This window comes from Micromys minutus, assembly GCF_963924665.1.
Source record: "Micromys minutus genome assembly, chromosome: 27".
Taxonomy (NCBI): domain Eukaryota; kingdom Metazoa; phylum Chordata; class Mammalia; order Rodentia; family Muridae; genus Micromys; species Micromys minutus.
The window spans coordinates 33049764-33075122 of NC_137962.1; the positions used below are offsets into that span (position 1 = coordinate 33049764).

General features: G+C 48.7%; 1 protein-coding gene across 1 annotated transcript in view; it reads right to left on the reverse strand.

The window, feature by feature from the left end:
* Positions 1 to 25054, reverse strand: part of TBC1D22A (TBC1 domain family member 22A) — a 269910-nt gene extending 244856 nt beyond the window's left edge. The window contains exons 1-4 of the mRNA XM_080938816.1: positions 24865 to 25054; positions 6390 to 6446; positions 5301 to 5644; positions 2020 to 2196 (exon numbers count right to left, since the gene is read on the reverse strand). Of these exons, the coding sequence (XP_080794942.1) occupies positions 2020 to 2196; positions 5301 to 5644; positions 6390 to 6446; positions 24865 to 24926 (640 nt within the window). The 5' untranslated portion in view covers positions 24927 to 25054. The remainder of the gene's footprint in view (positions 1 to 2019; positions 2197 to 5300; positions 5645 to 6389; positions 6447 to 24864) is intronic.
* Positions 25055 to 25359: the final 305 nt, after the last annotated feature.

The following is a 25359-nucleotide window of genomic DNA, read 5'->3' on the forward strand; positions in this document are numbered from 1 at the left end:
CGATGCATCACAGATCACCACAGGATTCATAGTACTATGATAAACAGTATCCATGGACATTTACCATAGCCAGCACCCTAGTGGCCTATGCATGTCTCAGTCCGGCTCCAGGCACACCTTACAGATGAGCAAGGACATGGAACAACCAGGATCACAAGTTACCAAGCCTGCTCAAGGTCTTCACCCAGGCCAACTCTAGAGCCTCCTGTAACAAGCATAGTGGGATCAGCCTCCTCCCTGTATCTTCAGTGAGATCCACTGAAGATCCTGAGCAGCTAACTGACAGCCCCTGGTCAGCAAACACTGAAACACAATGTGCTAGAAAGGCAGAGGCAGGGCTCCAACTTCAACTAGGAGATTCTGCTCCTTTTGTATGAAAAAACCCTAGTTTTCTATCTTGGTGATAGGAACTAACTTCCACCCATCTAGCTCTATGCCACGTCTAAAAGAGCCACTGTCTGTGCCGCCTGTAGTCCTCCCCACCCCAGAAGAGAAGTGCTCCACAGACTCCATCATCAATGTAGCAGATGCCTTCAGGAGCTCCTGACTTACCTGCAGAAGGCTGTAGAAACAGAAAATCAGTGCTAGCCTCCACGCCATTAATACAGGGCTTGTGAAATCAACTGTGGGACACCCTCAGAGTGGCATGTGGCTCCCTATGTGCTACTGTGTAAATACATATGAATTCACGAAGTAAGGTATGGACCAGCATGTCCATCTGGGTGGATAATGAGAAAGTACTACATTAATGCAATCTCCAAGGAGCCGCTCTACAGACTGCTGCTTAGTTTCTGAGAAATAAGAAAAGAGTGAGAACACACATCCCAACACGATGCTCCTGCCGAGAGAGAATCACTTCCCTGGACCTAACCACGAGGAAGCCTCCGGCACACATAAGCCTTGGGGCCCTGACACATAACTGCCTGCACACCTTGAGTATGTCAGGATCAAAGTGCACACACGGGGGAAACCACAGAGATATCAGAGCAGAGAGGACTGTGGAGAGGGTGCAACTGAGCTCTGGGTCGTGGACAAGGAAACAGGAGATACAATGAACGCTCTAGGGTACAGCTAGAAAATGTGACGAACACCATGCATCCTCCCAAGGCAACATTTCCTTACACTGAATAAACTGATGCTCTTATGAAGTGTATGGCAAAGCTCTCGGGAGGAAGTGGAAGGAGGTCTCCATCATACTCTCAAATGATTCTGGAAACACACACAAGCACAGACAAGAACGGCGACTGGTAAAATGCAAACAAGAGGGAAAGTGTGGCGTGTAGAAGCTGCTTGCTCTATCCTGGAGACTCTTCCTGAGGACAAAGTCACATAAGTAATGTTTGGAGCAACGTGCACAGGCCACCTCTGACAGGAGGCTCCTGAAACGAGACAGCAAAGGCCGGTGTCCACTCTTGATCCTCTTGTGCTTCGTAATATTCTGAGACAAGTATGTGCTACTGATTTTTTTTAATATAATTAAAAGCCAAGCATGGTGGTGCATGCCTTTAATCCCAGCACCCAGAGAAGCAAACAGCTCACTGTGAGTTCAAGGTCAGCCTAAGTTACATAGCAAGTTCCTGGACAGCCAGAGCTATATAGAGAGACCCTGACTCGAGAAGGAAAAATAAGTTATTAAGCTAAGAGAAAAATTCCATTGTACAGACTTTAAGACCTAAGGCGCTCTGCTCCATCCTTAAACAGAAAACTTGGCCATCCTCCCTCTCTAAAGGTTCCCAAATGCACACACAGGTCAGCTTCTGCTGCCCATCCACAGGCCCCACTCGCCACCTTCTGGCCAAAATGGGCATTGCACCTCCCAGTTCTGGGCCCAAAGTGTGCTACTTTTATATACAAGGAAACTGTGCTGGGATATGTTAGCAAACATGTCTAAAGGAATTAAGCAGCCAGCTACCAGCATCTTAGGGACTCGATGTCATGAAAACACAACGCAGTATATGTGTAACCAGTTAGATACCTTTGGCCTCGTAAGAGATAGAGAACCCACTCTCAGGGACTCACCAAGGTCTGTGTTAGGGCCAGCAAGCAGCTGTTTGAACTTGTCCAGCCGAGACGTATCTCTCTTACTCAGGGCTGAGCCACCGAGGGCATGAGAGTCAGATGTGCCACTCAGTGTCACAGTGGCTGAGTGGGGAAGAGACTGGGACCGTTGCAGAGGGACTGTATCACTGGTGCTCTCTAGAAAAGGGAGAAGAACAGAGGGTAAGGTTAGCATAAGCCCTTGGCCTCCTGGGCACACCTTCTTCCTTTACCCATGTGCCCATGTGCCCACTGTGTCATTCCTCGGCCCTTTGTGAATGCCATCTGCTCATTTTCCCTCCCTTTTATCATCCAGCACCAAACACTAACTCAATGACAAAGTACTACTTTGAAAAGAAACAGGTATAGGTTTAATGGGTCACCCAGGTGTACTCGGCAGGCAAGCCACTATTCCACCAGGAAAGGAAAGGATGACGCCACAAAGGCACTGAGGACAGCAGGTATGTGACCAGGAGGCTCAAGAGGACCTGGCTGTGACCACAGCACATCTCACTCAGTGCCCCACCACACTCACCCACCTCCCACACCCACCCACCTCCCACACCAAGTCCTAGCATATAGGGACAAAGAAAACCAGGCAGGAGCCTTCACGGACAAGGCAGGCACCCTCCCTCTCTCAGTCTCCTCAGCTGCTGCCTCCAAAACTCTGCAGGTTCAAGGAGTCTTGAGGAGAGAGGTGAGATGGCACAATCTGTTCTGGAACCTGGCTAAGAACAGGCCAGAGAAAAGCCAGGTCACTCAACACAGACGCACAGGAATCGAAGACATGAAGCTCTGAGGCTGCTGACTGCTAGGTCCAACTCCACCCAGCAGCCTCAACTCTCAGAAGGCACAAATCAATTTGAAGTCAAAAGTGAGCTTCAGCAAAGATCGAAATTCAACATGCTGGTGTGGAATTAGGCCTACAGATGAACACCCAGAGTACACCCTCCCACACATCAGCCCTGGAGTTCAGGAGCAGAATGGCATGGGGAGTCTCAGCACGTGTGTGTGATGCACATAGGTAGACTCACATGTGGAATCTAGAATTCAACAGCAGGCATCTTCCTCAACCCTCGCTACTCTATTTTTGGAGGCAGGTTTTTTCACTGGACATGAAACTCACTGATTTAGCTAGGCTGACTGGCCAGCAAGCCCCAAAGATCCTCCGTTATCTATATATTCTAGCACCCAAGGCTGTGGTGGCTTGAATAGAAATGGCTCCCACAAGTCCATACATTTGAATGTTTGGTCGTTAGGGAGTGGAACTACTTGACAGGGATTAAGGGGTGTGGCCTTGTTGGAGTGGGTGTGGCCTTGTAGGATGTGTGTCACTGGGGATGGGCTTTGGGTTTTCAAATGCTCAAGGCAGGCCTATGTCTCTCTCTCTCCCTGCTGTCTGCAGATCCAGATGTAGAACTCTCAGCTACTTCTCAGCACCACACCTGCCTGCATGCCACTATGCTTCCCACCATGGCCATAATGGATTAGACCTCTGAATGTAAGCAAGCCCCAGTTAAATGCTTTCTCTTATACACACTGCTGAGGTCATGGTGCCTCTTCACAGTAATAGAACACTGACTAAGACAGAGACCAGAAGAAAACATGCCATGTAGGCAGAGTCACACAAACAAGAGGGAGTGGCTAGAATCTGAGCTCAGAATCCAGTGTCCCTCACATTTCTTCCTAATGTGAGGAAACATCAGCAGCCAAAGCCTAGTCTTGGGAGTTCCTTGCAAGCAGTCCCAGCTGTTCAGATGAAGAGGTGAGTTGCTATGTTCAGAGGGAGTACTCTATGACAAGGGCTAAGCCCCGAGTAGAGAAAGAGAACCACATCTTCTCCACACATTCCTGCAGCTCCCAGGACCAATGTAACTAATCCTGGCACAAGTCTCAGTAACTCCAGTGCATGACTCTCTGGCCTCATGGATGGAGGTGTGGGCAATGTTCATTTGAGCAGCATGCCTGCCCCACATACCATGTTCTGTGACACACGTACCCTGATCCAACTCTAACACACACTATCCAACATACTGCCATATGACCCGTGGGGGAAGATCTCTAGATGAGAACTCCTAGTCTCTGCAGCAGTCCGCAATAACAGGAAAAACTCTGAAGCCACAAACCCTGGGTTTAAACCACCCCTCCCAACCTCTAAGGCCACCTTTCCTGAGCAGCTCCAGGTCTTCTTGGTACTACATCTGTAAAGGAAGAACAATACAACTCCCTCCTAGAAGCCTGAGGAATTTGAAGAATCTACCATCCAAGGGGCTGGCTGCGGTACTAGCCATACAATGAACAACACTATTATTATTAAGTGTTTAAAAAAAATTCTCTCCCAGAAAGCAAATACAGGATGCTCAGCCCAAGATTTGCAGGACACAGCAAAGAGCTCAAAGCCACTTCCCCAGTAACAAGACTTCCTAAGTGTTCACTTTACTTGTACTGGAAAGGCGGTCACAATGTGAGATCGCCAAGCTCCATCATCTGCCTGGATGAGTTTGCTTCTGGTCAGGAACCCCAGCCAGACACCACTCTGGGCTCCTCCATCAGTGTGCTGAGGACCATCACCAAGAGTAACAATGCCCTCAATGGTCCAGCCAAGCTGTGTCCACCACTCTATGAGCACAGGGGTGAGCAGAATTCAAGGTTCCTGCCAACCCTTGGATACCACCACTAGAGGGTACCCTACCTAGACTAGGCAGACAGGAGGTATAAGGGCACAATCCCCATCAGAATCCAGAGAATTCAAGGCCACTGCAGTTCCCCAGTCCAAAATTGTTACAAATGAAATAAAGCCTGGTCTTACCTGAAGATACTGTAACATTTTAGCACATCAATTCCCAGAAGGCAGTTTTGAAAACCAGGCTAGGTAAAAGCCTCTTTCTGAATCCAGCAGGGTAGCCTTAGGCTACTATGGATCTGTTTTCTCGTCTGTAAATATGAGTACCCTTACCCAGGGGAGGATGCTTGGGCACTCCTGGCTCCTTTCCGAAGAAGCCTGGGCTCTCCCATCTCCTGTGCTCCCCAATGGCCCTCTTCTTGGGACCCCCACACAAGCCACAAGCCTTGTCATTTCATTTGTAGGAAAGATGACCTCAATTCGGCAAATGAAGAAAAGACCGTCTGAAGCCCACAGGCAACAAGGCTGTTTCCTGGGCCTACAAAGGCTCCCATAGCCCACAGTCCTGGTGCAAACAGGCATACGGGTCTCTTTTTTCCAGTCCAACCCTTCCTTGGTTCTACTGCCCCTTCACCCCTACCTGAAGGACAAGGAGTGTGGCTCTCACTGACAGACTTCACCAGGCGAAGGTCACCACTGGGAGCTACAGGAGGCTCTGCTGAGGGCTGAGGCTCTGGCTGAGGCTCTGGTTCTGGCTTCTTCTGTGAGGGCTGGTTCTGCCTCTGGCTGTGATTGCGCAGGACACGGTGTGCTGTCTCCATGACCACCTCAGAGTTCAGGCTCTCTGTCGCCATTGCCAGGAGCTCATCATCATCTTCACCCGCATCCCAAGCGTCACTGGTGTTGCTCTCAAACTCCTGGAAGGTGCTGACCCGCTTGGCCTTCACTGGGGTGGTGGGCACCTTGGGTGTGGACTTGGGCAAGCTACAAAGCAAAGGTGTCTTTACTGTGCACACTCAGCCAGAAAAAGAATCCCAAGGGAGAGGGCACCTCATCTAGATGAGGGTGTCAAGAAACACAAAGTGTGGGCATCAAAATAGGACTTGGCACTGTGCACTTATTTGATAGAGGAAAGTGTTTTAGACAAGAACCACCAAGCAGCACAAGACTACAAAGCAGTGGTACCACAGCTAGAAAGCAGTTCTCACACTCCCTCCATCTCAGCCAAGCTCCTAAAGCCGCAGCTGAGGGGTACAGAGCAAGAGGACCTTGCAGAGAACAGGGCCTTTGCATCCACAGTCAGAGACAGAGTAGTTTAAAGGAGATCCCTCCCTCCAAGCTTGACTGCACATACCGCAGGCCCCAGTATAAGTCCGGAGATATGACAGACAGGTGCAGCCCTGCAGGGCCTCACCAGCACTGCGCTAGGCCTGATACTTAGAAGAGCCAACAGCAGGACAGAGAGAGTGCATGACCAAGGAAGGATTCAGATGAGGTGTAAGGACAGTTTGGAGCCACACTGCCCTCAAGCCAGGAGAGCCAGGTCTCTGCCCTCTGCAGCTATGACCAGCAGCCCCCACATCCCACTGCCCAGCTACAGGGGGAACTAGGTACAAACAGTAGTGTCTCACAAAGCAAGTGGCTAAGCCATCTGCTGTCTGAGAGAACATTTTCCCTCCCTCTGAACCTCCAATGCGCTGGCAGAAGCAGGTCACTGACTCCCACTTACGTGCCGTGTAACAGCGGATCAAAAGGTGGGTGCTGGGCTCCATACACATGCTGGATGCTAGGAAACAAGGAAACAAAAGATTAGCTTTTTTATTTTTTAAGCTCTGCTGAAAACCCAACGGTGAATCAAGAAAAGTGCCAGCTCCTCAGCCACATGCCCAGAAAGAGCCACATTCTATCAGCAGCTGCATGTCTAGCAAGCCGGGGCTAAGAGCCAGGCCAGTGAAGAATGGCACACACAGACCCACACACCCCACCACAGTCTGGACCTTCAGGTCGATCCCGAGAGTAGGAAGCGTGGCTCTCTGGGAGCCTCCCCTCAGGGAGCCTCAGGAGCCCTCACTAGGAACACTAGGTCACTAATGTGTTCCACAAGCAGAACACAACCTCACAAGGTACCTTCACTGGGAATTTCCACCAGACGCTCCTCTGATAATCCAAACATCAAGAATTTTGTAAAGATTTAATCAATTTAGAAAAATACAAAGGTGTATCTCTTCCACCAAGACCAGATAGGCTCAGCCAGCACCCTTGGACCTCAGCTCCTCTGAGTCAGGCTTGTCCCAGAACAGAGGTGAGGTGAGACCTGGATCTCTGCACCTCTCGGCATGAGTAGTCTGGAGAAAGAAGCCACCTCTGAAGGCTGGTACAGCAGGAGATGAAGAGTGGCCCTCTAATGGCTTCCGTGAGCGAGGGGTCCAGGTAGGTGGCCTCCTTTCCCTTGCAGGCACAGGAGACTACTCATCAGAGCCACTACCATCAGACATCATAACTGGCATGCCGCTCGGTTCTGACACAAGACTGATACATAAGGAAGTGTGCAGAGAGAGACAGAAAGAGCAACTTAGCTAAACGCATGCATGCTTCTTCTTTTTTATTTTTAAATGAAGTCCTGGGACCACGGATGGCTCAGCTGGTAAAGGCGCTGTCTACCAAGCCTGACAACTGGGTTCCATCCCTGGTGAAAGGAGAAAACTGGTTCCCAAAGTTCTTCTCTGATCTCAATTCCGTCACTGTGACGTGTGCCTATGTGCATGCAAGCACACACAAATATATGTAGTATTTTTAAGTGAGTTAAAAGATGTTTTTATTTTCAGTTTTTTTCATAGACTATACTTTGATCCCTCTCCCCAGATTCTCTCCAATCCTTCCCACCTCCCTCGCAAAGAAAGAAAGAAAGAAAGAAAGAAAGAAAGAAAGAAAGAAAGAAAGAAAGAAAGAAAGATCAAAACAAAACAGACAAAAACAGAAAGATTTCTTTAAAAGTGAATAAAACAACCCAGAGTGCATGTTGTACTGGCCAGCTACTCTGGAGTTCGGTTGATATACCCAGACAGTCTCTTGATTAAGGGTGGCGCTCTGTGTCCTTTCCCCTCTCTGTGCTGAGCTGATCTGGTCTGGACCTGTGCAGGCCTTGTGCCACTGTCCGTCTCTGTGAACTAATATGTGCATCATCCTATTGGGTCTCCTTGGAACTTTTTTTCTTTAATTAAATCCTACCTTGCTGACTATGTAATGTGAATTATTTCCCTGTATTATTATGTCCTCCTTCTTCAGTATATTTAATCATTTGTTTACCTTCCGGTGTGCTGCCTGATGTGTAGATGTAAGAGCCTACTCTGAGGCGGGAAGTGCTCAGACTTCTCTATACACACCTCTGCAACTCCTTGTAAATCTTAATTATTTCAACGTGAAACGTTTTAAACCCCACAGGAATAGAATGAGCTCTGGTTACCTCATCTCTGGCCTGTGCCACCTCCCTGGACAGCATCACTTCTAATTTCACACTGTGCTGCCATATGGCTACAACATAATGAGTTTACCCAAGGTTGACTGTGAAACACAGAACTGATTTAAAATTGTTTGTGGTTACAAGGATAGCAATAACACCTCTGGAGAGGAATGGCTACACAGCACTTGATAACCTCCTAAGGACAAACTCCCGCAATGGGAATGCTCTGGCATAAGGCACATACTTAAGGAGGTTTGGCCATGCTGCCAAAGGACAGCCGAGTAGCTCCCTCTCCCACAACAAGGGCTGGCAGATGGCCAGACACCACTAACTGGACAGAAGCAATCTCCACACTGGCTCTGTGCCTCAGATATTTTTCACTGGTACCTCTTCTTCTGTAAACTATTCATATCCTGTGTCCACCTGCTAACAAGGATTCACCTTCTTACTGATTTGCAAAGTGAGGATTCCTTCTGTGCCATTCACACTATACAGCAAATAGCAGACCCACCAGAAATGTCCGCTCCAGAACCTGCAAGCGTTAGCCTTTCCTGTACTGACACCACAACAGTGGCCTAGTGTGAAAATGCCCTGTGGTCATTCCTATGGAAACACAGCACGAGCTCATATTACGTCCAGTGCTGGGTTTCCCTTAAAAAGGTGGTATACCTGAACCTAAGAAAAGTGGGGCAGGCAGAAAAATCTGGACAGATGGGGCTGAGGAGATGGCTCAGTAGTTAAAAGTACAGGAATCTGGAACCTCAGGACCCACTTAAATACAAGATGGGTAAGTGAGCATGGTAGCTCAACTGTAATTCCAACCCAGGAAGGTAGAGACAGAAGAAACCTGGAGCAGGTTGATTAGCAGGACCAATGGTACCACACCAGCAAGGTCTGGGTTGACTGACAGACCTTGCCTTGGTTAAAAAGGTGAAGAGCAATGGAGGATGTCTCACACTTTAAGTGGGTAAGTGCAGCTACATAGATTTGAAGTGGGTGGGTGCAGTTACACAGGGTATGCGGGGTGGGTGCAATTACAGGGGGTATGAGGAGTGGGTGCTGTTACAAGGGGTATGAAGGATGGGTGCAGTTTCAGGGGGTTTGAGAGGGGTGCAGTTACAGGGGGCATGAGGGAGGTGCAATTACAGGGGGCATGAGGGGGTGCAGTTACAGGGGGTATGGTGGGTGCAGATACAGGGGGTATGGTGGGTGCAGATACAGGGGTATGAGAGGTACAGATACAGGAGATAAGAGGGGGTGCAGATACAGGGATATGAGGGGTACAGATACACAGGGTATGAGGGGTGCAGATACAGGAGTATGAGGGGGTACAGATACGGGGGTATTAGGGGTGCAGATACAGGGGGTATGTAGGGAACAGATATAGGGGTAGGAGGGGTGCAGATACAGGAGTATGAGGGGGTGCAGATACAGGGGTATGAGGGGGTGCAGTTACAGGGGTATGAGGAGTGCAAATACAGGGGTATGAAGGGTGCAGATACAGGGGGTATGAGGAGTGCAGTTACAGGGGTATGAGGGGTGCAGATACAGGGGTATGAAGGGGTGCAGTTACAGGGGGTATGAGGGGGTACAGATACAGGGGGTATGAGGGGGTACAGATACAGGGGGTATGAGGAGTACAGTTACAGGGGTATGAGGGGTGCAGATACAGGGGTATGAGGGGGTGCAGATACAGGGGTATGAGGGATGCAGATACAGGGGTATAAGGGGTGCAGATACAGGGGTATGAGGGGTGCAGATACAGGGGTATGAGGGGTGCAGATACAGGGGTATGAGGGGTGCAGATACAGGGGTAGGAGGGGTGCAGATACAGGGGTATGAGGGGTGCAGATACAGGGGTATGAGGGGTGCAGATACAGGGATATGAGGGGTGCAGATACAGGGGTATGAAGGGGTGCAGTTACAGGGGGTATGAGGGGGTACAGATACAGGGGGTATGAGGGGGTACAGATACAGGGGGTATGAGGAGTGCAGTTACAGGGGTATGAGGGGTGCAGATACAGGGGTATGAGGGGGTGCAGATACAGGGGTATAAGGGGCGCAGATACAGGGGTATGAGGGGGTACAGATACAGGGGTTATGAGGGGTGCAGATACAGGGGTATGAGGGGTGCAGATACAGGGGTATGAGGGGTGCAGATACAGGGGTATGAGGGGTGCAGATACAGGGGTATGAGGGGTACAGATACAGGGGTATGAGGGGTGCAGATACAGGGGTATGAGGGGTGCAGATACAGGGGTATGAGGGGTGCAGATACAGGGGTGTGAGGGGTGCAGATACAGGGGTATGAGGGGTGCAGATACAGGGGTATGAGGGATGCAGATACAGGGGTATAAGGGGTGCAGATACAGGGGTATGAGGGGTGCAGATACAGGGGTATGAGGGGTGCAGATACAGGGGTATGAGGGGTGCAGATACAGGGGTAGGAGGGGTGCAGATACAGGGGTATGAGGGGTGCAGATACAGGGGTATGAGGGGTGCAGATACAGGGATATGAGGGGTGCAGATACAGGGGTATGAAGGGGTGCAGTTACAGGGGGTATGAGGGGGTACAGATACAGGGGGTATGAGGGGGTACAGATACAGGGGGTATGAGGAGTGCAGTTACAGGGGTATGAGGGGTGCAGATACAGGGGTATGAGGGGGTGCAGATACAGGGGTATAAGGGGCGCAGATACAGGGGTATGAGGGGGTACAGATACAGGGGTTATGAGGGGTGCAGATACAGGGGTATGAGGGGTGCAGATACAGGGGTATGAGGGGTGCAGATACAGGGGTATGAGGGGTGCAGATACAGGGGTATGAGGGGTACAGATACAGGGGTATGAGGGGTGCAGATACAGGGGTATGAGGGGTGCAGATACAGGGGTATGAGGGGTGCAGATACAGGGGTGTGAGGGGTGCAGATACAGGGGTATGAGGGGTGCAGTTACACAGGGTATGAGGAGTGTAGATACAGGGTATGAGGGATGCAGATACAGGGGTGGGTATAAGAGTCGATGCAGTTAGTTATACTAAAGCTTCCACCTGACTGTCTGGGTTTTCTCTCTTCAGGCCCAGGCACTATTCTATGAGGAAACCCTAACTAGTCCCAAGAAGTGTCCTTGAGAACCCATCACAACTGAGGCATTTTAACTAACATCCTGTAGCATCACTGACCACAGGAAAACAAAAAAGTGAAAAGCCTTAGTTCAGCCCCAACCTCTCAGTCCTCCCAGTAACTTCCAGAACATCCCAGGGCAAGAACCAAGCCCCCAGGGCTCTGTGCATTATCTGAATTTTACAGAACCCAGGAGAATCAGATATGTGCTATTTGTCAAGGGAGAGAAAGGGTATATAGATACTCAGTTCATACACAGCCTACAGTGTCCTTTCTCCAAACCTTACAGGTGTCTGACCCTGTTCTCAGCATCAAGAGTCAAACGGCCCGGGGTTCCAGTGCCAACACTTAACGGCTGGGAAAGTTCAAAACAGGTCTTCAAGTTCCTCACCCTGGGGGCAGAAACGAGAATGTGCACAGGGTGCAGCTGCGGATGGGTGGCAGAGTGGGCTTGTCTGTGTGCCTGGCACCCAAACAGAAACCCAGTACACAGCACTGTGTATACAGGAAGTGACACCGTATAGCACCTGTCACAACTGCCAATCTCTCTTGCCTCTAACATCCACAGGCTTCTTCCTATTCCCAATATATTTATATTCAAAACAGTAGGCAGCTTGGCCTGCAGGGCGATATTTGCATGTCATTTCCATAAAAGTCTCTGCAGCATTATCAAAGATTTCAGGCCTTTCCCTCCCAGCAGAGCGGGAAGACTCATTAATTCTTCATAGGCAACCCACTTGTGTTTATTGAGTAGAAAACGTTCCAACAAAGTTCAAGCTCAGACTTAAAGGAGCCTCGCTTTGATCTTATTAAAATTGCATTTATTTGGTCTAGCATTACTAAAAAAGAAAGACAGACTTCAGTGGAGCCACTGAAAAGCACTGGCAAGTGACATGCATACTTACCTCAGATAAGGAACATTTCTGTAAGAATATTCATGGCTACGGGCATGCCGCAGAGGTATGTGTGCGGGTACTCTGACCCACCCCCCCCCCAAAAAAAAGTACATGAATACACTTTTGAATAAATTATACATCTTTCGAAACTCTGTAGTTATACAGGACCCTAGGGATACTTTGTGAAAAGCAAGGACATGTGACATAATGCCACTTCCTGACACAGAGACACAAAAACTCTTGGGTAAGTGCATAAGGAAAGAGCTCAGCAAAATCTGTGACACTGCACAGGAAATTAAAAAGTCTTAGCAGGGCTGGGTATCAGAGTTGAGGCCTCCTGTGTGCTGTGCCAACTCCCTACCACGGAGCCACACCTCCAGCACTCACAAAACCAAGGCACTGAGTAACAGATAAAGGTGGCCGCCAGCATGCAGAGGCTCCAGGCTCTCTCTCCTAGATGCTTCCTATAAACTGAGGAATGAGTGCAAAGGAAGCAGAGTGAGTGTAAACACAGACTAGGTACCAGCCACACCAGACAGACCAGGTCCTAACTGTGATGGACAGAAATGAGAGTAACTGACCAACAGAACAGTGAAAGCAAGTTAAAAATACCCATGCATATTTAATGTACAACGCATGTCACTAGTAAGTGTTGGTGCAAAACTTTGACATTTTTGCATGTGTACCTGAATGCAAAAATACTTCCTATCACATGTGTCTTAGTTACCTTTCTATTGCTATAATAAACACCATGACCAAAAGCAACCTGGGGTGGGGTTGGGAAGGTGATTCATCTTACACATCCAGGTAGTGTCCATCACTGAGGGAAGTCAGGGCAGGAAATTAAGCAGAGCAGGAACCTGGAGAGTGGAGCTTTTGAAGGAGCTCAGTACAGCATGCGTGAGAAGGAAGGTGTAGCTCAGAACAGTGACTATTTAGAAGCAGGGAAAAGGACCTGAGGGCAAGGAGACACCTGTGTGCTCTAAGGCTATAGTAGTCTGGACAGTTGGTTTCTATCTCTAACTAGTCTTCTAAGGAACAAGGCTAGGACAGTGGTTCTCAACCTTCCCAATGCTGCGACACTTTAATACAGATCCTCATGTGTGGTAACCCCAACCTTAAAATTATTTTCATTGCTACTTTGTAACTGTGACTTTGCTATTGCTATGAATCATAATGTAAATGTGCATTTTCCGATAGTCTTAGACAACCCCTATGAAAAAGTCATTTGACCCCCAAAAATAAAAGCGTGCAACTCACAGGCTGAGAACCACTGCTCTAGGGTCACAAGAGGCAGACTCTTGTAAGCACTGCTTCACTGAGCCAGAAGGTCAAAGTGCAGCAGTTCTCAGAGAGGCAGGTCACACCAATCTGATGAAGAGAAAACCTCACAACACAACAAGCAGCCAACAAGTAGGAAGGGCCTAAAGTCTGTCACTTGAACAGGGCAATGTGGGTGACATGTCCACACTGGAATATTAAATCATAAAATGAATGAAACTAGATATGTGCTATTTGTCAAGGGAGAGAAAGGGTATATAGATACTCAGTTCATACACAGCCTAGAGTGTCTTTTCTCCAAACCTTACAGTTGTCTGACCCTGTTCTCAGCATCAAGAGTCAAACGGCCCGGGTTCCAGTGCCAACACTAAACGGCTGGGAAAGTTCAAAACAGGTCTTCAAGTTCCTCACCCTGGGAGCAGAAACGAGAATGTGCACAGGGTGCAGCTGCGGATGGGTGGCAGAGTGGGCTTGTCTGTGTGCCTGGCACCCAAACAGAAACCCAGTACACAGCACTTGTGCTGCCTACCTATAACCCCAGCAATCAGGAGGCAAAGGTAGGAAATGAGTTCAAGGTCATCCAGACCCTGTCTCAAGCAGGGAGTGAGGAAATTACAAATGCTCCCCAACTTATGATGGCTCAGCACAATTTCCAAATTTCACAATGGTATGAAAACAATATATACTAAGCAGAAAGCACACCTAACAATTTGAACTGTGATTTTTCTCAGGCTTGCAGTAAGTGATACGATATCTTTTCTCTGTGCGGCAGCAGTGAGCCCCAGTTCCTGGCCAGCCCTACAGCAAGAGCAGAGATCATGGTATTGCACAGTGCACTACACCACTAGGCTAGGAGATCTGGCATGCTGCAGAGCTATGTGCACTTTCAGGATGGAATCCTACTGTAAACCAAGGAACACCTCGTTGTCTCAAGCCATAGCACAGACAAGTCTTAAAAATATGCCAAGCAAATTAGGCAGTGGTGGTGCACACCTTTAATCCCAGCATTCAGAGGCAGGTAGATCTGAGTTCGAGGCCAGCCTGGTCTCCAGAGAAAGTCCTAGGACAGCCAGAGCTATACAGGAAAACTGTCTAGAAATACATATACACTAAGCAAAAAGGAGGTCAAACAGGACTCAAGAGGCTGAGGTCAAAACCAGCCTGGGATACACAATGAGGCCCTATCTCAAACAAACAGTTACTAAGATATGCTGCATGATTACAGTACATGAAACATCTAAATAAAGACTCACCCGCAGAGACAGGGTGGATTATAGGGTTCCAGGGAAAGGGTAGAAAGTGGGGCATAATAAGATATGGTTTCTCTTTCTGGAAATGAAAGTATTCTGAAGTCAATTGTGGTTATAATTACAAAATCCTAATGTGCATTTTAAAATCCTGAATGTCTGGCTGGCAAGATGGCTCCTTGAGTAAGACACAAGTAGGCCTGAGCTTGAATCCCAGAGTCCACAAGATTGAAGGAGATCAGACTCCCAAACATTGTCCTCTATTCTTCATAGACAGGTTATGGTTTTACCTATACTCACACATGTGCACACACATACACACACTTGTTTAACTTGTGAACATTTTAAGTGGGTAAATCGTATGATATGCAAATGATATCACTATACAGAAGGAAGGAAGAATGAGTTACCACAGGCCAAAAATAAACAAATAAATCAGGGTGCTTCACATGAAAAGAACAGGAACTTCACATTCCATCAAAGCAGAAGAAAGAAAACTTTACAAAGACTACATGGCTGCCAGAGTGTACAGAGAGGGGCTGTTAGTTATGCTCCACTGTCCACCCTGCACAGAGCTTGATGATCCCAGAACAATGCAGGTAGGAAGGGCTAATCAACAGACAGCAAGCAAGCCAAGTGCATCAATGAGGCCACAGGTGGCAGCCCTGTTACATAGCACAGGCTCTCACTCCCATGCAAGCAAGGCAGTCTCCACAGAGGGCAGCAGAGAGACAACCAAGGAATGGTGAGTGACCTAGAGCAGATATCTCGACCCCTGGAGGGCTAGAAAAATTTGCCTTTTTCAGGACAAGTGAGCCCCATTAAAATGACAGCTTGGAAGAAGAGAAAGGTAAGAAGGAAGGAAGGAAGGGAGGCAGGGAGGAAGGGAGGGAGGGAGGGAGGGAGGGAGGGAGGGATGGAGGGAGGAAGGGAGGAGAGATGGGAGGGGGAAGGGATTCAGCCAGCCAGGCAGATAGGCATCAGTGGCTCACATCTTTAATCCCAGAATTTAGGAGGCAGAAGCAAATGAGTTCAAGGCCAACCTGATCTACACAGTGAGTTCCAGGAAAGCTAGGAATACACAGAAAACCCCTCTCTTGAAACTGCCCCCCCCCCAAAAAAAATGACAGCTCATAGGGGAAATGAGAGAGTAAGAAATGATAACATAGCCCAAGAATCAGAGGTTCCTCTATTGAGCTGGTATGGGACAGGACAGGCTGAAGACACTGAGAACATGCCCAAAAAAGAAAGAGAAGCTCTGAGGTATGTGCCACATTAGGACTTTGGCCAGAGCAGTCTTTACCAGTCAGAAGAGTACATCAAGTTCTCCAGCTTGGTCTTTGCTTGAGGGACACCATAAAATACTGTCTGCTCTGTACGACACAGCTCAATAAAGTCTCATCAAATACCACACACCAGCAGCAGCCAATGTTAGCACCAAAGGGGGCCAGAAAAACAAGTGCCGCTGGGTTGCTTCGTGAGGTGGACAATTCATTAGGACACAGCACAAAGAACAGTTGAGGGGCAATGGCCAGAATTCAGTCACAAGATCACAGGTTCTAACAAGGCAGCTCCCCAGGCTGGGAAAGGCAGCTGTCGCTGGCACTGAGGTCCACAGTGACACCGATGGACTTGCCCCTCTCCATTATCTGGTCTTTGCCCTGCCTCTCTACTTGCACATATGTCCACAGCCAGCATCCCTTGTCACCCAGTGAGAGCTCATCTCTAGTCAGATGACAGGGATTAACATCATCCATCTGGCCTTGGAGTAGACATGTTCAGAGAAGATGGGTTTTTTTTTTTTTTTTTTACACCAGCACAGAAACATATAAGGGAACAAGCCGAAAGCAGCTTCTGGACCTCTGTCACTCAGATCTGGCTAGCGAACAGCTCTGCTCAGGCAGACAGTGTGTGTGTAGAGGAGCAGTTCCCAACCTGTGGGAGGAGTCACATAGTAGATATTTACAGTACGATTCACAACAGTAGCATATTTACAGGTATGAAGTGGAAATGAAATAATGTTATGGTTGGGGGATCACTACAAGGTGTGGAACTGTATCAAAGGGTGGCAGCACCGGGAAGGTTGAGAACCACTGATGTAGAGGAAGAGAGCAGATCAGCATGCTGGAAAAGCCCTGTGCACACATCAGGACTGGGGTGCATTCTCAGAGGGTGAATCCTAGAATAAGAAAGTACACCCAGGACGAAATGTAGGATAGACCGACGCTTCACATGAGGTAGAGAAGGGTTCTAGGCTGAATGTGCATGCCCACAATGGTGCAGCCAGCTCACAGAGGAGCAGCAGCCTTGGGCTCAGCTTCCTCACTGCAGCAGAGTGAACAGCACACATAGGGACTCAGTGCAACGCCAGGCTCCATCCACACTGTCTCTTCAGTCACAGCAGCATTCTCAGCCCTGAGCTCACTGCATGAGAGCACCCACATTGGTGCCCTGTTCTGGGAGGGAAAGGGGAAGGTGGAACCTCCATACTATCCCAAGAAAAGAGGAAACAGCATTTCAGAAAAGGAGAACAGAAAGGCCAGTGTCCTCACAACAGCAGCCTCTAGGACAAGCCACAGGAATGGGAAAAACAGTGGTCACACTCTCTCGGGCCCTGTGACACCTCATATCTGCACACCACATGAGCCTGAAAGAAGAAGCTTGCCTAACTCAGCAAACCCAAAGACATGCCTAAATGCACCCTAGCAGCTCTGGAGCTCCGGGTGGTGAGGAGCCCAGCACACCCTGAAGGCTCTGAGAAGCTGGTGGGAGCATAAACTATCCCTGGAGGGCCCAGTTCCGGTGGGCTGGGGTGAGTCAGCATTTTAGAGATGCACAGCTAGAGGACTGGACAGAGATGAGAAGCCATGTGCTATGACAGTCGGACACAGAGTAGTGACTTCTCCAGTTCAAACCCAGTCTCTGCTTACAAGCCACAGAGCTCTGAGCAAGCTTCATCTGTGAAGGGGAAACCACAGTCCTGTGCCCCACCAACCACTATGAGGACTGGTCTACTAAGTAAACAATCCCACAGCCCTGTCACCAGCTCTGGGACTCCCACCTCCACAGCACAGGCACAGCTGCTCCAGAGGCCAAGTGGAGCATCCACTTCTAGGTAAAGTCCTTACAGCCAGCCCCTTGCTAGCAGAAAGCTTGATTCCTGGTGCTAGACTCCTATCACAGAATGGCCTGCAAGACTCCACATGGCAGGTACTGAGAAGTCAGTCATAGATCTCTGGGAGAGGAGGGTTGCTAAGCTGCAGAAGAAGGTCATTTATTCATTCAACTGCCCACAACCATGGCATGTTACCATGGCTCTTGTCCTGATGGAGCATGGAGATCCAGGGAAGAGAGCAGAGCAGGTCTCTGTATTCCCTTTGCCACAATCCTCTTTTTCCCTGGACACAGCAGGGAACCTGAGCATCTACTTGCTGCCCTCATGGTATATTAACTACATAAGAAATAATTCCAAATCAAAACACTGAGGCTTTGGTTACTGGGTTTGGCCCTGAGAGATGCCAGGGCCTCACATATGCCAAGCTAGGCAAATGTTCTACCTGTGAGCTACACCCAAGCACACAGGATTTTTTTTCTTAGTTTTGATTTCATTTAAAATTAATTCCAGTATCGATTTGCTATATTAAATATGCAAGGGAAAATATGACTCACATTTATTTTCAATGGTGCTGATGAAATGAGACATCTGACAGGGCAATGTGAAGTTCTCACTGAGGGGTAGGAAACGAAACTGTATACACATCAGAACCACCTGCTAATGCCTCCACACACCCCCAGTCACATGGGGGACCCTCCACAGCGAGAGAATCGCTCCTCTGAACACAATCTCTATAGGGAGGCAAATTTCAGGATTTCTAAGATGCTGAGAAATACAAGTGTGGGTACCACAAAGGTAAACAGCATTTCAAAGCTACAAATCAGGAGACAGATCTCTAAAAACAGGGGGCAACAAGGACAAGAGAGGCAGACCTGTTTAATGCCAGGGTTGGACAAAAAGGACACAGAATAGAAGAGTCCCTGCTCACTTCCAGCACCCAGAATAACGGCACTTTGCAGTGACTATCCGACAACTTTGAAAGCTGCTAACCTGAATAACCAGCCCATGGTCAGGAGCAGGACTCTGCTGAGGGAGGTGCTGGGGACCACGTGCAGTTCCCCCTCACTAGATTGCCTTAGCACACTCCATACTCTCTGTAGAGCACAAGTTAGAAGGTGGTCCTGGGTATCAGCAGGCTAGTCTAGATGTGGACCATTCTATGCTGGAAGTTCAAGGGGGAAATCACTTCTGCTCATTCTAGTTATGGGCAGAATCAGTTTCTTGCAGTTAGAAGAAAAGCATTCCCACTCTCCATACAATGCTGCTCCAAGCTTGTCAAGACAGCACATTTCTTGACATCTGGCCCCATCCTCCCTGTGCAAGGCCAACAGCTGTGGACCAAGTTCCAATCACACTGAACCACATTCTCCAACCTTTTTACAAGTTCGCATGGTTACACTTAGACCCGCCACAGGCCAGGACTAAACCCTAGTCTAGGCCAACTGGTTGATCACTTTGACTTCCCCCTGTCATGTAACATGGCTTACTCACAGGGTCAAGGGATGGGGACACAGACCTTTGGGACCATGATTCTGCTTACCAGGCCACAGGCTAGTAATCATGCCCACCCCTGACATCTAGGCTGTCAGTGAATGTGCAAGTTCCATTTGGCAGATCCTTGACCCTGTCTACTCCTCTCCAAAAGCCCGTAGCCTGCCTGCTTCCTCCTTCCGCTCTGCAAGGCTGAGCACCATGCCCTGCTTAAAGCTCTTCAATACTCTCAAGACTTGGAATTCTGACCCAGATCTTCTCCACAGCCTTCAAAGGCCTCCAAAGCCTTTGCAGTACAGTCTGCTATGGCTGCTCTCATTCCTCCTCAGCCACAAGTGTCCCCTACAGCCCACCCTGCATTTCTGAGGACAGTCTGGCTCCTTCTGCACTTCTAGGTCCCAGCTTGAACAGAATGTCCTAGGAAAGGAAGTGATCATTTCCCCTTGCAGGATCCTGGTATTATGCCAACATGCCAAATTATGACCTTCACAGAACTTCAGGCAGCATGCATAATCACATGTGCACTGACCCTAACCCCTGCTGGCCTCCATGGGCTACATTTGCTTGTCCAGCAGTCAGTCTCTGGCACATCAAAGGTGCTTATACACATGTGAATGGCCCCATTATCCCCAGCACTCCTCCCCCTTTAGTTGAGACTGAATCGGACCTATTGAGCAGTCTCATTTGCTCATAGACTTCATGACCCCAACAGTAAGGGCTGAAAGCTCTCCAGGGCACAGCCAGCACTAAGGCTGCCCCTCTGCCCCAGCCTTATCCCAAGAATGCAGGCCCTCACCATAACTGAACTTGGCCTTTCTGGCCAACATTGCCTTTCCAAATACCATCCTGCGCCTACCCCAGCATCAGGCACTCCTGTCAGCAGGACTCAAGCAGAGCCATGCTAAAATATTAAGCATCAGCTCCACACTGAAAGGCTGCCTGTGTTCACAAACCCAATGTGTGGGAGTCTGTCTTGGCATTTAAAGTTAAGTGTGGCAGGAATTCCAACTGTGATGATGGCCGAAAGCAACAGCTCCTCAGGAGTCAACAGAATCAGTGGTTCCAGAAAGAATCGACCCACAAGAGACAGGGACCTAGGCCTTCTGATTTTTATTACCTACCTACTGCCTTCCCCAATTCAATAGCCGCCACTTCTGTCCTCAACCTGAAAGTGTCCCCAGAGCCTCCCACATGGTCTCCCTGCTTCTGCCCTTCTCCTCTCTGCCTTTCTCTCTTCATTAAAGCAACCAAAGCAAACCTGTTACACAGAGGGCTGCCCCCGCCACACATCTACTCAAGTTCTCTGAAGACTCTAACCTACTCAGAATGAAAGAGTAACAGTCCATACCTTGCTTTGACCATATAACCCTGTCCACCACCTCAGCTACAGCAACCTTGCTCCTTTTCCTATCCTCACATGCCAGTCCTGTTTAAGGAGCAGAGCCTCTGGCTCTTGCCATCCCACTGCCTAGAGCCCTCTTCCTCCAGCTACCCATAGGGCTTTCCCTCACTGCCTATAGATCTGTACACAGAAGGCACTTCCTCAGTGAGAGGTGCCCAGTCACTGTATCACCATGAGACCCTCCAGCTACATGTGGCTCTAAACTATCCACCCCCCTTCCTTACAATGATTTGATAGTGGTTACCACCTTCCAACAATCAGCTCTCCAAGGACAGAGCACAAATCTTAGTCAATTTTGTTCCTGGAAAATAGCATGAGTTAAATAAAAATTAACTGGATGAATAACTTATCAAGCTCTCAGGTAGTCCAAGAGATATCTAGCTCTATCTACCTATCTATCTATTTCTATCTCTGTCTCTATCTCTGTCTGCCTGTCTGTCTGTCTGTCTTCTGAAAGAATGGAGCTAGGCTGTGCTAGATAGTCCGGTGTCAATGTGACACAAACTAGTTCTCTGAAAGGAAGGAACCTCAACTAAGAAAAGGCCTCCATAAGATCTGGCTATAGGACATCTTCTTAATTAGTGATTAATTGTGGAAGGGCTCAGCCCATTGTGGACAGTGTCATCCCTAAGCTGGTGGTCCTGGGTCTACAAGAAAATAGGCTGAACAAACCATGGAGAACAAGCCCGTAGGAAGCATTTCTCCATGACCTCTGCATCAGCTTATGCCTCCAGGTTCCTGCCCTGCTTGAGTTCCTGTCTTGACTTCCTTTGATAATGAACAGTGATATGGAAGTATAAGCCAAATAAGCCCTTCCTCCCCAACTTATTTTTGGTCATGATATTGTGTTGCAGCAATAGAAACCCTCACTAAGACATAGGTCGAGCAAATCTTCTCTTGGCTGCCACACAGATCTACTGGTCCCATCCCATTACAGATACAGTAAGTAACCAATGGCTTCAGGAATGGCATAAATTGAAAGTATCACACAAATCACAGGACAAGATGGCTAACAGCCACTCAGATACCCCCTCCTGGTAGAAGATATAATCTTTCTATACATTAGCTCATCCAAAAAAAAAAAAAAAAGAGAGAGAGAAAATTCTAAAAAAAAGACTCCATTAAATATACATACAAAGGCCAAGAAGTGCACATAAGAGAGGCCTTAAGACCATCTCTCACACAACTCTTAGCCAAATCTTTTCCTCAACCCAGGCTAATATGGGATCAACCACCATTTCTCAGTCCTTCACAATGAAGATGAGAGCAGGGTAATTCCTAAACAGGCAGGGCATGTGGCCTAACTGAAGAAGCCAGTGCGTGAAAGAGTACTTGAGTCCGAGCTGCAGTTGAACCAGCAAGGCATTAAGGAAGCAGGTTGCAGATGAAGTGTGAAGAGTAGAAACGTAATTGAGGAGGGAAGCAACATTCAGTCAGCTAAACAGGGCATGAAAATGCAGTTTTCTGGGTATATGGAAAGTACCGCCTGGGATGTGGGAGGTCCTAGAAGCAAAAGCCACTAACACTGCAAAGGACACAGTTCAAAAGAACGAGTAGAAGTTGGGGCTAAAAATCTGAGCAGTGGCCAGGTTACAAAGGTGTGACAAGGTTACATGTGTGTAACAAGCATTTCTAGAGAAACAGCCAAGGGCTTTAACCCACCCTACCTTGCTGAGTGTTGCCTAGAAGACAAAGCCATGGTTTACAAATGGCAGACTCCTAATAGACAACAGATCAGTGGAACACCAAGAACAGTGTATGGCAAACACCAGGACCTTGATGGAACTCCATCCATCATCTTCACCATCAAGGAATTGAAAAGGGTCCTGCTATACAAAACTCCCTCACTGTCTGGAACTCAGAGGTAAGACTCTTTGGTCACACACACACACACACACACACACACACACGGCTTCCCTGGTTGAAGACAACAATCATGAGGCCCACTTGAAGAGTAGCCAAGACCCTGGGAGCCTGGCCTAGACCTCTGCTGGCACTTTCCTATACAAGTAAAAACCCAGAATGTGGGCACTGAACAACTCAGGAAGGAATGGGGCATACCTTTGCACATTCTCCTTCTGGGAGACTTCCAGACTGTCACCAAAATCAGAAACACTACCACATGGGAGAGCTCCAGGGCACAAGGGCAGCACAGAGGCTGCACAGGCTCTCGTCAGGGCCCAGCCCCTCCCCTGTCCAGTCCTCAGCAGTATCCTCCAGCAAGTCACAAGACTCCTCATCAGCTCTGTACCTTAGGAGCTGTTCTCAAAAGTACCTGATATACAAAACAGCCACAAAGCTGAGAGGAAAGAAGTCTGTCTTTGGTAATGTGGGCTCACAGCAAAGACTGGGACGGTGTCAGTTTCTTGTGACATCCATAGTAGCCTAAAGAGGTGGAAATATTTCCATTCTTGGCTCATGAAACCAAGATGTCAGCAGGTGGTGCTGTCAGTGAGGGCCATTTCCCACCACATCTAGCTTCTCCTGGTTGCCAGAAATCCCAGTTTTGACTTGTAAACACATCCTCCCTCTCCCTCTCTCTCTCTCTCTCTCTCTCTCTCTCTCTCTCTCTCTCTCTCTGTATATAAAGTTTTCCATGTTCTTATGGGAACCAGAGACTGAATGAGGACCTCCCCATTGCCAAATAATGTCCACAAAGACCCTACTTCAAAGCAAGGTCACAATCACAGACACAGTTCAAGTATTAAGGATGTCACTGCTTAGGCCAGTACAAAGACAAACTACCACACCAGGTGTAGTGACCCACTTGTCTAATTGGGAGAAGGAGGCAAGGGGATCAGAAGCTCAAGGCCAGCCTGCACTATAAATGAGACACTATCTCAAAAAACAAAAAACATCACTATCAAGAGACTGTATTTGATGGAAAGGGTCACTGAATTCTACAACTCCTATTACTTTTTATATCTCACTTGACTTAACAATAAATTACAGTTCATACATACGGGGAACCAAGTTTCAAAATGTAAAGGCAGCAACAGAAGTCACACTGTCACATGCTTCTGTTTATCTGGCTCTAGGCTCTACATGCTTGTTCCTGTCACAGTAGGACCTGCAACTCACTCTTAGTCCAGCATCTTACACTCATCTTAGTTGTTATAGAAGTTAACTATTCAATCAAGTCCAGTCCTGGTAGTGTAGTGTGTGTGTAGTGTCTGGGCACCCCTGAGGACTTCTATCTTCCAAGTCACTGTGGCCCAGCAGTCAGTAACCTCTGCTAACCCCCAACCACTCTGAAAAGCACATTTTGTGGTTGAGTACAGTGATGTCAACGTTTACAATGTTAACACTCACACAATGGTCTCTTATGAAGAGCAGGAAGACAGACCATTTTCTGTGGTTATGAATGGTTCTACTTAGGTTACTTTAATGTCAAAATCTTTGGAGCTGAAAAGGTGGCTAATTTTGGATCTTAAATTTCATATGTCAGACTCTGGTTTGGGAATAGAATAAACTACATTTGAAATCTTGAGACGGACTTTTCTGAAATATAGTGTAGTCAGTGAATGACTTGATCTTAGGTATTTTCCGGGTACGCTCTCTTCATTCCCTGAGGCCTAGAGAAGCATCAGGCCAAAAACCAATCACAGAAGGACCCTGGAGCTCGATAGTTTCCAGACTGCACCCAGGTATTTTTATTATCATTCTTTGTTTCCTATTGCTGTCAGAAGACTGGTGTCTAGAAGTCATTAGGTGGGACTAAAGAAATTAGCAAGGCGCTTCCATGCTCAAAGTAAAAGCAGCAGCCCACAAGAGGAATGAGAGAAGAAAATCCAAGTGGTCTAACCACCACACACCCTGCAGAGACCAACCTCCTCTGCAGGTGCTGCCTCTCCCTGGCCAGTTTCCTGACTCCAGCAAACTCTCCAGGGCATGACATGGGTCAGTTCCTTCCAGTTTCCCCAAGGAGCCAAGGAGTTTCGTAGGAGAGAACCTGACAGGCTCTGGAGGCACTTGGACAGCTTCTCATCCTTCTTGCTCCTAGGTACGGCGACTGTCACCTTCCAGACCCCACACTCCTATCGCCGACCCCCACTCCCCGAGACCCTCACATCGTCCAACAGTCTCCTTGGAAGCCCAGGTTCCCTTCCCCAGACTCCTACTCCAACAGGACAGCAGGGCCACCTGACCTCTGACCCCTGACCCCGACCCGGCCCTCCCCGTCACACCCACCTGCCCGGGACCTTGCTGTTGCTGCGCTTCCAGAACTGCTTCCTGGCCCCGTCGCTGGCCATGGCCGCTCCTCATCCCTCAGATCCGCAATCCTGACACCCCAGAGCGGCCGGCCCAACTCCAGCGGCCCTCTTCTGTACCCGGTTGGCCCCTCAGAGATACCAGGACTCCGGAGCGTAGACCGGAGAGGCGCTTCCGCCTCCGTCCGGAAGTTGTGACTCGGCGATTCCGGAAGTCCCGCCTTCCTTTCGGGCTGGGCTTGACGCCGTGAAAAGGCGACGCAAGGACGTGTACGTGGCTGTTGTTCAGGGAAGAAGGCAGATCTTCATGTAGCTGTTCGGGCGCTCATGTCGAGCGGCACGGACCGAGGCCGCTAGATCCCGGCCTCTGATCCCCGGGGTGGGTTGCCCGCCATGAATTTCGGGGCAGAGTGCGTCTGGGGTCCGAGTCGGCCTTAGTTTGCTCGCAGCCGACTAGCAAGTGCAGAGAACCAGA